At 63.5% G+C, this 11706-nt stretch overlaps 1 protein-coding gene across 3 annotated transcripts in view; it reads right to left on the bottom strand.

Moving 5' to 3' along the window:
• Window positions 1-9955, bottom strand: part of RIMS3 (regulating synaptic membrane exocytosis 3) — a 10957-nt gene extending 1002 nt beyond the window's left edge. The window contains exons 1-7 of one of the 3 annotated variants that reach the window (XM_042834164.1): window positions 9580-9955; window positions 3039-3284; window positions 2090-2231; window positions 1895-2007; window positions 1174-1374; window positions 954-1093; window positions 601-861 (exon numbers count right to left, since the gene is read on the bottom strand). In XM_042834164.1, the coding sequence (XP_042690098.1) occupies window positions 649-861; window positions 954-1093; window positions 1174-1374; window positions 1895-2007; window positions 2090-2231; window positions 3039-3258 (1029 nt within the window). In that variant the 5' untranslated portion in view covers window positions 3259-3284; window positions 9580-9955 and the 3' untranslated portion in view covers window positions 601-648. Of the gene's footprint in view, window positions 1-17; window positions 862-953; window positions 1094-1173; window positions 1375-1894; window positions 2008-2089; window positions 2232-3038; window positions 3285-9579 lie in introns of those variants that run through there. The other 2 variants (XM_042834162.1, XM_042834165.1) reach the window with 2 other exon arrangements.
• Window positions 9956-11706: the final 1751 nt, after the last annotated feature.

Here is an 11706-nt window from a genome sequence, read left to right as displayed (position 1 = left end):
GGAGCACCGGAATGCTGCTTGAAGAACAAACGACCTGAACACACGAACAGAAAACGAACAAACACCCAAACGCTCGTCGTCACCACCGAGCGCTGCGTCCTTCGCTCGGCTCCTCTCCGTCACCCCGCTTCCAGCGCAGCAGGAGCTGCTGTTGAGATGTTCCCCCCCCGCATGGAGGGGATGGGGGGCGCCGCGGTGCGCTGTCGCTTTGGCAATGTCACAGGCAAAACGCTACCGAAAGAAAGGAAAAAGGGCACCGGTGCCGCGGGGTCGGCGTGGGGAAACCAACGGGCTGCGCCCGCTCTGCTCCGGAGCCTCTCGGGTATTGCAGTGATTGTGTCGTTAGCACGTGGCGAGCTACATAAGAGAAGATGCTACATTCCTTGGAACGAAAAGTAGTGCTGAGTTGGATTCTTCTGCCGAGTCTCTCGTTGCTCCCCGTTCCTCTCAGGGCAAGGAGCGAGATGGAAAGAAGGGAACGGCGTCTCCGTGCTCCCAGCATGGGAGGAGCGCGCCGGGAGCAGGGGATGTTGGGAAGGAGATCTTTAAAATTAAAAAAAAATAGGGAGAAAAAAAAAAAAAAAAGGATGGGATATTTACAGCCATCCACAGACAGTCCTGGGGGTCGGGATGGCTCTCCCTGCCCGGCTATGGGCAGGAGGGACTGGTGGAGCTCTCCAGAGAGGACTGGGAGAGGCGGCGTGCCAGCGGCCCGATGCTGGAGTCGGCCAGAGAGGAGGTGGGGAAGAGTTTGTACCAGCCCGCCACGGTGCTGGAGAGGTCGAGCTCCTCCAGGACGATCTGAGCCATGCCCATGAAGCACTTGCTGTCCATGCGCCCGTAGTCGCCCCACACGATCACCTGTGGGGCAGAGGTGGCATCAGGGGGGGGCGCCCTCAGGGGACGCCGGGCCCCGGCTCCATCCCAACCCCAGGGGCTGCCGGGGGGGTCACCTGCAGGACTTTGCCCTGGGGGCTCTCCTCGAAGAGCAGCGCCTGCTGGTACGAGGGGTCGCAGGTCTTCTTCACCGCTTTGGTCTTTTTCTTGGCCAGGCAGACGCCGTTTTCCAGCAGGTAAACCTTCACGTAGGTGGCTGCAGTGGGGAGAAGCGCTGACTCAGAGCAGCTCCTGGCGGCGTCCCGGCGCAGCGCCGTCCCTCGGCAGCCCACCTACCTGGGATGCATTTGGAGCCCATCTTTGGGATGAGGCCCCGTGCCTGGATCACCTCCACCTCCAGCTGCCCGCTGCGGTCCGCCATGCCCATGTGGACATCACCTGGGCAGGGGAAGGGACGCACCGCACTCAGCATCCTCCCAGCACCCGCCTCCTGCCGGCTGTCAGCTGGGCTGGTCCCCAGCCGTTGGGAAAAGCCACCTCCAGGGTTGGCAGCCCCAGTCGGAGAGTCGTTAAGGTTGGAATAGACAGCTAAGATCACCAAGTCAAACCATCGACCCACCCGGCCATGCCCACTGAACCGTGCCCCCTGCTGCTGCACTCAGCGTGCTGCCAGAAGCGCCCCGTGCACCCTGCAGGGTGCATCTATGCACAACCTGTGGCCCTGTTGCTCACTTCATGGTGGCCCTGGCAGAGCCAGGGGACAGGGAAAAGATGTGCTGGCATCCCAGTGGGGCTTTACAGCAAGGAATGAACCTGCGCATTCTCAAAACACACCTACTGCAAAAGCCAGAGATTTGGGGCTGCCCTACATTGTGGGGAGCAGGAAGGATCTCAGGGGAAGCCAGAGCTGCCGCGTCCGTCCCCCCCCCCGGAGATGCTCCAGCCCTGTGCCCTGATCAGGGACGTCCCCTTCCCTCAGCTGAGCCACACGCAGCCCCAGCTCCTGCCGTCCCACACAGCCCCGCTGCGCGGCGCAGCGCAGGCCCCCAGCACTCACCCATCGGGGGGGTGGCCAAAGTCTGCCGTCCCACCAGCTGCCCCGGGCCCAACCCATCCAGGAAGTCACTGAACTGACTTTCGGCTCCCAGCCGTGCGGTGGGGAAGATGAACCTGCGTGGGATGGAGCAAGAGATGCCGACGGGGCCCCGGGTGCCCCCAGCCGCCACGGCGCGCGTGTGCCAGCGGTCCTTACGTGCCGTCGGAGCTGTTGCTGTTCGTGCTGCCGTCGGTGGACTCGCGGCTGCCCTGCCGGGTCACCCTGGTCCTCAGCTCCACCGCGATGCCGGTCTCGGTGCTCCGGCGGATGTTGCTGCGCAGCTTTTTGGGGCCGCCCTCTGGAAGCCGAGGTGTGGGGTGTGAGGTGGTGGAGCCGCCATCCCAACCCCGTATCAACACCTCCAGGTCCCACTGATGCTGCTCTGTCTATGGCTGAGCCGTCCCTGTTGCCATCCCCGGGAGCAGCGGCGCCCGCTGTGCCGGCACCCCACTGCTGCTGTGTGTCCCCAGCGGTGGCAGATGGCGCAGGGAGGAGGGCACCCAGGGGAGGAGATGCCCCCAACCCCCACCGGTGCCACCAGGCCGATCCCTGCACTGCGCTGCCTCTGCCAGAGCGGGCAGGATGCCACGATCACCACTGGCATTGCTTGTAGGAACCTGCCAGCTCGCCGGGGTCTGTTAAGGTGAGCAGGGAAGGCCATGGCAGTGCTGCAGGAACCCTGAGAGGGAACCACGCATTGCTCTGCTGCAGCCACAGAGGATCGGGGATGGGCTGGGGAGGTGCAGCCCCATTGCTGGGAGCGCTCCTGCCTGGCCCTGGCACCCCTCAGTTCTGGGATAACGATGTCCCTCCTGGAATGTCTGGGATGTGTGGGGCTGCAGGGCTCCAGATGGGCACCTCTCGTTACGGAGAGCGTTCCGACTGATGGAACGCCAGCAAGGCCACTGAACTGAGCCATAACCAAAGCACTAAACTGAGCCTTTCTCCCTCCTTTGCCTTCTGCAAAGCCTCTTGAAGCACTTCAGTATTTCCCACAGCCGGAGATCACTCGACTGGCCCTTTCCACACATCAATTTTTCGGGGTGTTTTAACCAGAGCGGTGCAGGCGCCCACTGCAAAGCAACGGGGACCCGGCCGTGCTCACCGCTCTGGTTGAGCTGCAGCGTGCTCCTGCTCCACTGCGACAGCCCCACGATGGCCACCATCTTGGCTCCCAGGCTGGAGCGCCGCTTCTTGCTGGCCGTGATGCTGACGGAGTCGGCGCTGCCCCGCGCGCTCTTCTCCACGCCGTACATCTCCCCGCTGATGCTGGAGCTGCGCACCACATTCCTGCCCGCCGACGGGCCGGCGTCCCCGTTGAACATGGTGAGGCGTCGCGGGGTGGGATCAGCTGCAGGGACAGCGGGGCGGGTTGGGGGGCACTGCGGTACCCACAGGTGCTCAGCTGGATATTCGGGGCACCCCGAGGTGGCTGCGTGCCTTGTGGCTGCACCACCGCCAGCCCGACGGCCCAAACCCCACCACGGCCGTGGCTGTGCCCACCCCGATCCCCCATGCCCAGCACCACGCTGGGTTTCCAGCCCTCACTGCTTCCCTTCCCCATGAATATTTAAAGCGCGGCGGGATGGGAGGCATCCATCTTCCAGGCAGAGGTGAATGATGAACTGCGGGCCAAGTGAAGCCACTTTAGGATAATGGATGGAGGCAGCGCCCGGAAAAATATTTCTCTTTCAAGAGACGCAGCCACAAACGCAGAGGAGAAGTGGCAGCTGCCAGTGGGGCAGCGCAGGGCATGGAGCATCACGAAGGAGACGCAGCGCAGAGGGGACACGGATCCCCACGGCGCCGATGTCGCCCAGCAGCACCCCGGCACGGCGCTCAGTTTTGGCAGAGCTTTGGGGCACGGCTGCCTCTGGCCGTGAGGAAGGGAGCCCAAATGCTCACCCCAACTCTGTGCACGCTGCTCCCTGCCTCAGTTTCCCCCCAGCCGTCCCTGAGCACAGCGACCCTGCAGGACCCAACGCGCCCCAAAACGGCGCACAAAGGGCTCCCAGCACTGTGCTCCCCACTCGGCACGGAGCTTTGCTGGGAGCAGACGACATGATGGCAGCGCCGTGGCAATAGCATGGTTTCACTAGGGATCCCACCCCGGAGGGAGGAGGGATTTGCTGTACTCCCGCAGCCCGGCCCGCACGCCGCACCCCTTTGCCCACCCTCTGCATTTCATCTCCTCCCCGTGGCAAAGCACTGCGATTCTGACAGCTGCAGCCCCTCCGCTCCGTGCCCCACGGCTCCGACCCACAGCCCAGATGGGCCCGGAGCGACGCCGCGGCCGTGGCGTCCCTGCACTGCTGTGCGACGGCCCCGACACGAGCTCCGCGCCGCGTTCCGCGCCCACCCTGCACGCACCCCCCCAAATAGCACGAGCTCCCTTACCTGAGAGCAGCGCCCCGCGGCCCCCCCGCCCGGCACGCAGCCCCCGGCCCCTCTATGGGAGGAGGGTGGCAGCCCGGGCACGCTGCACGGGTTTCTGGAGAGCGGCGTTGTGCCGGCGCTGCTTCAGCATCTCCATGGTGACATGGCTGACCCAGTTCTCCTCCCAGCCCTGAGCGAGCGGGGGCACGCAGCGGTGGTCCGGGGGGGAGTGGGGGAATGTGGGGCGGTGCCAAGGAAAGGGGGCAGCGGGAGATGCGGTGGGGTGAGGTGGGATTCGAGGGGATGCGGTGGGACGTAGTGAGATGAGCTGGGATCCGGTGGGCTGCAGGAGGTTACGATGGGATGCGGGTGATGTGCGGCGGGGTGCGACGTGCAGCAGGAGGTGCAGAGGGCTGGGGTGGGATGCGGGGGGACGGGGTGGGACGTGGTGGGACACGATGCAGCGAGATGCAATGGGATACGGGATGGATGGGATGACGTGGGATGCGATGGAATGCAGTGGGCACCCCGGACCTGCTGGGGAAACTGAGCTGGGAAAAGGGGGATGAGGAAGCTCAGAGGGTCACAGGCATTTGAAGGACCAGGGTGACAACGGAGCCCCAGCATCCCGGTGACCCCGCATGGTGCTACCCGGGGCTGTGAGAGAGCCCGACCCCAAACATCCCACCACCACAACAGCAATAATTGTAACAACAACAACAGGAAAATTGGGATGATGCTTTGCCAAGGGCTCCGGGGGGAGGGAGGAGCTGAGTGGTGCCCCACACAGGTGGGGAGCAGCCCCTGATGATGGGCGGGGAGAGCAAGATGGGGGGAGAGGAGGTGATAAATGAGTGCCCCATGGCAGCTCTTCCCCTGGATGGAGGGCACAGAGGGGACTGGCCCTGCTTGTCCCCATGCAGGGGGGCTCCCCGTGCTCTGGGGCTGCGGGGGGGGGGAGCCTCAACAGCAGGTGGGGGCACTCAGCCCATGCTTTTAGGGAAAAGCCCACCTGCTGGGGGTGCTGCTGCGAGGTCACAGCTCACCAGCATGCTCTCCTCCTTGCACTGAGAGAAAGCAAGGCTCGATTTCCCCTAAAAGTACTTAATTGTAATTAAATGCTTCGGGTTTGATAGGTGATTGCTCAGCTCAGCTCAACTGCCCAGCAAGGGGCGTCGCTCGGTGCACCTGAGCCGGAAACCAGCGCAATGCAGCCCAGGTGAGGACAGCAGGGACCCGGAGGTGGCGGTCCCATATGGGAGCATCCTTTAGTCCTGCCGTGCACACATCACGCTTTGGCTGCGGGGTTTTCTTCCCCAGCCCCGAAGCACAGCTCACCCGCAGCCCCCCGGTGCCACGGTGCTCCCAGCAGGGGCCGGCAGCGGCTCTGGGATGGGGAGCTGCGAGCAGCACCTCCCCACAGCCGGTCTGTCGATGGGTGGCAGCACCCACCTCTGCCCCCACGCTCGGCCCCCCCCCCAGACGCCGTCCCTCTCCCCCTGTCCCTGTTTGACGTCTGCCACGCGGTTAAATCAGATCTGCGCTGAATCCCATCGTTTCCACGGCAACGTGGAGGAATCCGAGGACCCAAAGCCGCCCGGCGGGGCTGCGGTGGGGGGCAGCGACGCTCTACGGACCGCATCGGGCAGCCCCACCGCTCCGTGCTCGGTCCCCAGCCCCGAGCCCCTCTTGGGGCCGTGCTCCCCACAGGGCCGTTGCTTATGGGGCTGCCCCGCTTACGGAGCTCTCCCCACAGAGATTCCCCCGCGGGGTCGGCAGTGGGGCCGGTGCCGATGCGCACGGAAGGGCCGCTTGCTGACGGCGTTTCCCATCCCCTCCGCTTTCCGCCTTCGCGCCGCCCGGCCCGGAGCTCCGCAATGCAGCTCACAGCGCTCAGCGCTGCGCGAATCCCATCAATATTTCATGGAGCCGCTTCCTCCAGGGGAAGGGCTGCGCTCGCTCTGCTTCTGCCGCTCCCAGCAGCGCTCCTGCCCTGGCGGAGATCATCCCATTTCCTTCCCCTGGCAGCCAGCCCCCAGCAGCCCCCCCCTTCCCTTTCCTTTTCCAAATGAGCCACCAGCGCTGCGCCTTTCGGGGCTGCACCCTATGCGAGCTGCGAAGACCCCTCAGGTGGGAATCAAAGCCCCCGCTGATTTCTGCCCTGCGATGCTCGAGTGCAACGTGTTGGGATGACGGGGGCAGCTCCGGGATGGGCACTTGGACCCCCCCAGCTCCGTGTGCAGCACTGAGCGCTGAGCACAGCCCCATAAGGCAGCATGGGGTCCCTCCTGGCTGCGCCCGCGCTGCCCACAGCCCAGCAGGTCAGGTGCAGCGTTTGCAGAAAAGTTGTTTGTTGGTTGTTTTTTTCTTTAGATGCTAAGGCTGCACAATTACAGCACCGCTTCTGAAGGGATCAGCAGAAAAACTTGCTTTGGGAAGACTTCTGTGAGCCGGAGCCATGCCAGGAGAGCGCGGGAGCACAGAGCTGCCCACAGCAGCACCCAGCACTGCCTCAGCCCCCACCCACCCCGACGTGGGAGCCTCGTTGGGGACACTGCCATGCACCCATGTCCCCTCCTCGCTCCATCACCCCACAGCCAACACGTGTGCAAACAGCAAGCGGCGCCCCCAGCTCCAGGGGTCCCCCTGCAAAAGGTGAGGGGCTCTGGGGCACCCCCTGCCCCCCACACAGCCCCATGGCACAGCGACCCGTGTGGGACCCCTAGGTGGGGAAGGCAGCCGTGCAGCACATCAGCCACGCTGTCAGTCCTGCTCTAAATCACTACAATGGCGACAACGTGAGCCTGTTTCCCTGCTATTAGAGATGCTGTGACACAACATCTTGGAGAGCATTGAAATGGATGCAAGGAGATGGTGCCGTGCGGCTCGGCTCCTAACAAGCAGGAGGGTTTGGTGTTTTCATAAGCTGAAATTGCGCTGTGCATCACCAAGATGCTCCCACACGGCTGTGGCACAGCGGGACTGAGCTCAGCTCAAGTGGGATCAGAAGCGACAGCACAGGGATGGAGCGGGGGGGTGGCTGTCCCTGATTTGGGATGCATGAGGAAGGATGGAGGCATCGCACAACGCAGGCGGTGCTTCAGGGATGGGCCTGAAACGGGGCCGGAGAGAGAGCTGCGAGTCAGGGCGTGAGCTGGGGCAGCAAATGGATGGCAGAGAGGGCACAGAGCATGGGGAGATGGGGGAGTGCAGCAGAAGAGCTGGTTTGGGAGAGGCTCTGGTGCAGGAGGAAACGGGCACAGTGCTGGGGATGGAGGGGAGAAGCTCGGGGCAGCAGCCCAGCCTGAGGCTGTGTGCTCTGCGCTCCAAACCCCAGCGGTGTCCTCAGCACGTGGGGAGCTGCAGGACCCCACAGTCACCACAATGCAGGAAGGAAACACGCAGCACAGCCCCAGGGCTGCGGCCTGCATCCTGCCGTGCCCTTTGGCTCGGGGCTGAGGGCCCTGCTCACAATTTGTGCTTCCCTGCAGCCGTCACCAAACCCCGTGCGCCGCAGCACCGTGGGGACGGACGTTGGCCCACCCCATAGCGCCGGGTCCTGGGGAACTCTGTGTGTGTGTGGGGTGAGGAACAATGTGGGCGCCCACCCCACAGCCCCACACCACCACCCCTGGGGACTGCGCTGAGATGTGAGAGCAGCCACTGCTCCTGAGCAGCACCGCCCGGCTCCGGTCCGTGCTGCAGGGCCAGAGTGACGCCCATGGCTTCCTCCTAACACAGAGCCCCAGTGGGGCCCCTGCCCACCCTGCAGCACCGTTTCACTCCTCCTTAGCAAACCTGTGAGGGGTTTCCCTGCAGGACCACCCGCAGCACCTGGCTGTGTGCGCGCAGAGGGCACAGCAGGACTGACAGCACAGCGGGACCGATGGACACAACACAGTGCAACTGATGGGCATGGCACAGCAGGACCGACGGACGGAGCAGAGCAGGACCGATGGACACAGCACCAGCGAGAGGTGAGGTGAGCGCCGGCATTCTGCGGGTTGGGGGCTGCGATGCGAACCCCCTCCCCCCCCCCCAGGCCGGGCCCCCCCCCCCCCTAGGCCGGTCGCTGCCCCCGTGTCCCCCCGCGGCGGGGCCAGGCTGGCACGGGACCGGGTTGGCCTTAAACGGGTTTTCGGCGGGGATGACGGATGGCAGAGGGACAGCGCTCCCGGTCCCGAGCCGCTCTGGGAAGCGCTGCCCCGCCGCCCCGTTCAGAGCTCCGGTGCTCGATTCCAGCAGCGCCCGACCCGGAGCCCCCGATCCGAGCAGCCCCCGCCCTTCGGGGCTCCCTCCCTTTCCCGAGCATCCCCCAGTCGCGCCGCCCCCCCCCGGCCCCGCTGCCGCCCGCGACGCTCGGGGCAGGTGCGGTCCCGCCGGGTCCCGGAGCGCCGCGCCCCGCGGGCACTCACCCACCGCTGCCGCCGCCGCCGCCGCCGCCGCCCGTGCCCGCTCCTCCCCTCGGCCCCGGCGGGTGCTGGGAGCGGCGGGCGGGGGAGCCCCGACGGAGCGGGCGGCGGCGGAGAGGGGCTGGAGGAGCCGCGGGGAGCGGGGCCGCTGGGGGCAGCCCGAGGGCGGCCGGGGGAGCCCGCCGTGCCCGCGCCTGTGTGGGGCTCGTGCTCATCGGCCGGACCCCAGGAGGCGCCGGACCGAGCCTGAGCCCACCGCTCAGAGCCCAAGAGCTGCCACGCTGACCCTCCTTCCACCATCCGGACCTTAAGAGCTCCCAGCTGAACCTCACCCGCACCCCAAAAGCCACCAGCCCGACCCCATACCCAACAATCGGAGTCCCCAAGAGGTGCCAGCAGGACGCTGTACCTGGCAAACAGACCCTGAGAGCCGCCAGGAGACCCTGTGTCTGTTGGTTGGACCCCTGAGCTGGCTCTTCTTCCACCATCTGAACCCCAGGAACCAGCACCGAGACCGAGAGCCCCCAGCTGCACCTCGCTCCCCATCACCCAGAGCCCCCCAGCAGGCTCCACACCCACCAAGCAGCCCCAGAGCCTCCGGCCATGCCTGCAGCCATCAGCCTATGGGTGGCTGTGGCGGATGCCGTGGGGGCAGAGGGAACACACAACCCTCTGGGATGCGGTGACCCCAAATCATCAGCCGCCATCCCTTGAGCAGGGACCATAGGGGGGCTTTGCCCGGTGCCTGAGCGCAGCCCTGCCAGGGAACGGGGTGCATTTTGTGCCTCAGTTCCTTCTGAAGGAGGCAGACGGTCGGAGCAGAGGGGCTGCGATGTCCCGCGCTGCCCTTGGACTCACCTTGGCTCCCCAAAGATGAACACTAACGTCCCCCGGAGCCGCTTCTCTTTTCGCTCATGGTGAATTCCTGCAGTGCTCTCCCTGCGTTCCCTCCGCGGGCTGCGCACCCTTTGACATGGCAGCCACGTGCCACGAGGAAACCCTCCTTCACCAACTTTAACTCTGTCTCTCCCTCAAATAACAGCAGGCTCGGATTGCCCTGCGCTCCCCGCTGCACGGCGCGGGGGTCCCGGTGGCAGGCAAAGCCCCAACGGGGTCCAGGCAGTGAGCTGGGGTTTGCAGGTGGGAAAGTGCAATTTGGGGGGCAGAGAGGATGGGGAGAAAATCCCCTCGGGGTGCTGCAAGGGAAGGGGAAGGCAGGGACACAGCAGGGACACGGCAGGGACACGGCAGGGACACGGCAGGTCTCAGTGCCGGGCACAGGAAGGCTGGGGAAGGAGCAGGAATAGCTGAAAGAACTAAATATGGAAACTTGGATAAAACAGAGCTGAAGTAGGGAGCCGGTTTCCTAACAGAATTCAAAGCATATAAACAAAGTCGGGGAGGGAGAGAGGTTGTCTGGAGGGGGCCTTTATGAGTAATATTTAGAAAAACGGGCTGGAAATGTCTCTTGGGGAAAGGCAATTTCATCAAAGCGGGTCTGCAGCTTTGTGGTGTCGGCGTAGTTCTGGGAACACGTTGTTTGTGGGGAAGAGGTGCTCAAAACGCACGCCTCGATGGTGGAAAGCAGCTCCTTAATTCACTAAGGAGCTCAGCTTTGCCGGCTTCCCACCACCTTCTCCTTTGCGTTTTGGTGCTGTGTCGGAGGAAGGAGTTGTTTAATGTGATTACTGCCGTCAGGGCGACTTAAGAAGATTAATGGGGCTCAGCTTTATGGTGTTGCAGGGGCTGTGGGCAGCAGGCTCAGGTCCTGCACCCGCAGGGAGCTCAGCTGCTCGCTGCAGCGGCTCCCTGCACCCAATGGAGGCAGCCTGCCGGACCTCAGAGCCCCACATCTGACCCAAAATGGCTTCTTTCTTCCCTCCCAGCTCTACGAGGCGACGCCTCTGCGTCCAGGCGGATCTCAATTATTCACATCCAGATTTTTCTCTTCTACGTGTTTCCTTGCTTGGGGATGCTTGCCCCAAAGCAACAGCTGGTTTGGGATTAGTGCAGAGGACTGCTGTAACGGGAGCCAGGTGGGATGGGAGAGGGCTGACTGACGGGAGGGAGGCCAGGATTGCAACCTCTGCTGTAGCATCCAATTTCCATAAGCGTCAAACAAACCCAGCCCTCCTGAAAGCCGGCTGGAGTCTGCAGTCAGTGCAGAACAGCTCCTCTGGGTCTCATTGCTGGCGCAGGAGGCCCTGGTTGAGCAGGTAGCAGATGTCAGTAAGTGCGAAATCAACAAACCACCACAAGAAAATTACACAGGCACCAATAAACCAGAGAGCGGAAAAAAAGCTGTTGTGGTTGTTGTTGGGTTTTTGTTTTGCTTTTTTGTTTGTGTTTGTTTTTCTTGGCTCCTCCGCGTTTCGGGCAGGCTGACACAAGAGATCGCTGTGTCTGCAGATGGCTGCGATCCTTGGGGAAGCCGAAGCACCCCAGACAATGCATGCATTGCTGCTGAGAGCAGGTGGGAAGGAAACGGAGCATCACGGGCACAGGGTGACGGCACACAAAGGGATTCAGCAGGAGAAGGGGTGGATGCTGTGCAGAACGCCCTCCTTCAGCAGGGAAACAGCTGGCTGGTTGGGCAGCTGGGCCCGGCAGCAGTCAGCAGCAGTTCTGGCTAATTGATTTAGAAATGAGTCATTTCAGCAAGGGGCTGCTTTGCAGATCATCGCTCCCAGTCACTGCAAAAGGAGATTAGCTTAGGAATAGTGAGAGCTGGGGGGAGGGAGGGTATACTTTTAAGGAAAAGCTGTGGCACATCTCTTATTTCTTTTGGCTGCTCTGCCTCGCGAGTGTCCCCAAACCGCAAAGCTGCAAGACTTGCAATAAAACTGCAGGGATTTGCTGCATTTTGGTGCCAACAAGCAGTCTTAAGGGCAACTTAGCTCTGAAACCCCAACGAACGTGGCAGAGGAGATCTGTCCTGTTTCCTACAAATGCACCCGTCTGTCTGTCTGTGTGTTGTCTGTCAGG

Source organism: Centrocercus urophasianus, unplaced genomic scaffold (genome assembly GCF_019232065.1).
Source record: "Centrocercus urophasianus isolate 14NV4802_14NV808 unplaced genomic scaffold, USGS_Curo_1.0 seq_43, whole genome shotgun sequence".
Taxonomy (NCBI): domain Eukaryota; kingdom Metazoa; phylum Chordata; class Aves; order Galliformes; family Phasianidae; genus Centrocercus; species Centrocercus urophasianus.
Note: the sequence above shows the minus strand (reverse complement) of the source record. Positions and strands in the feature narration are given on the sequence as shown.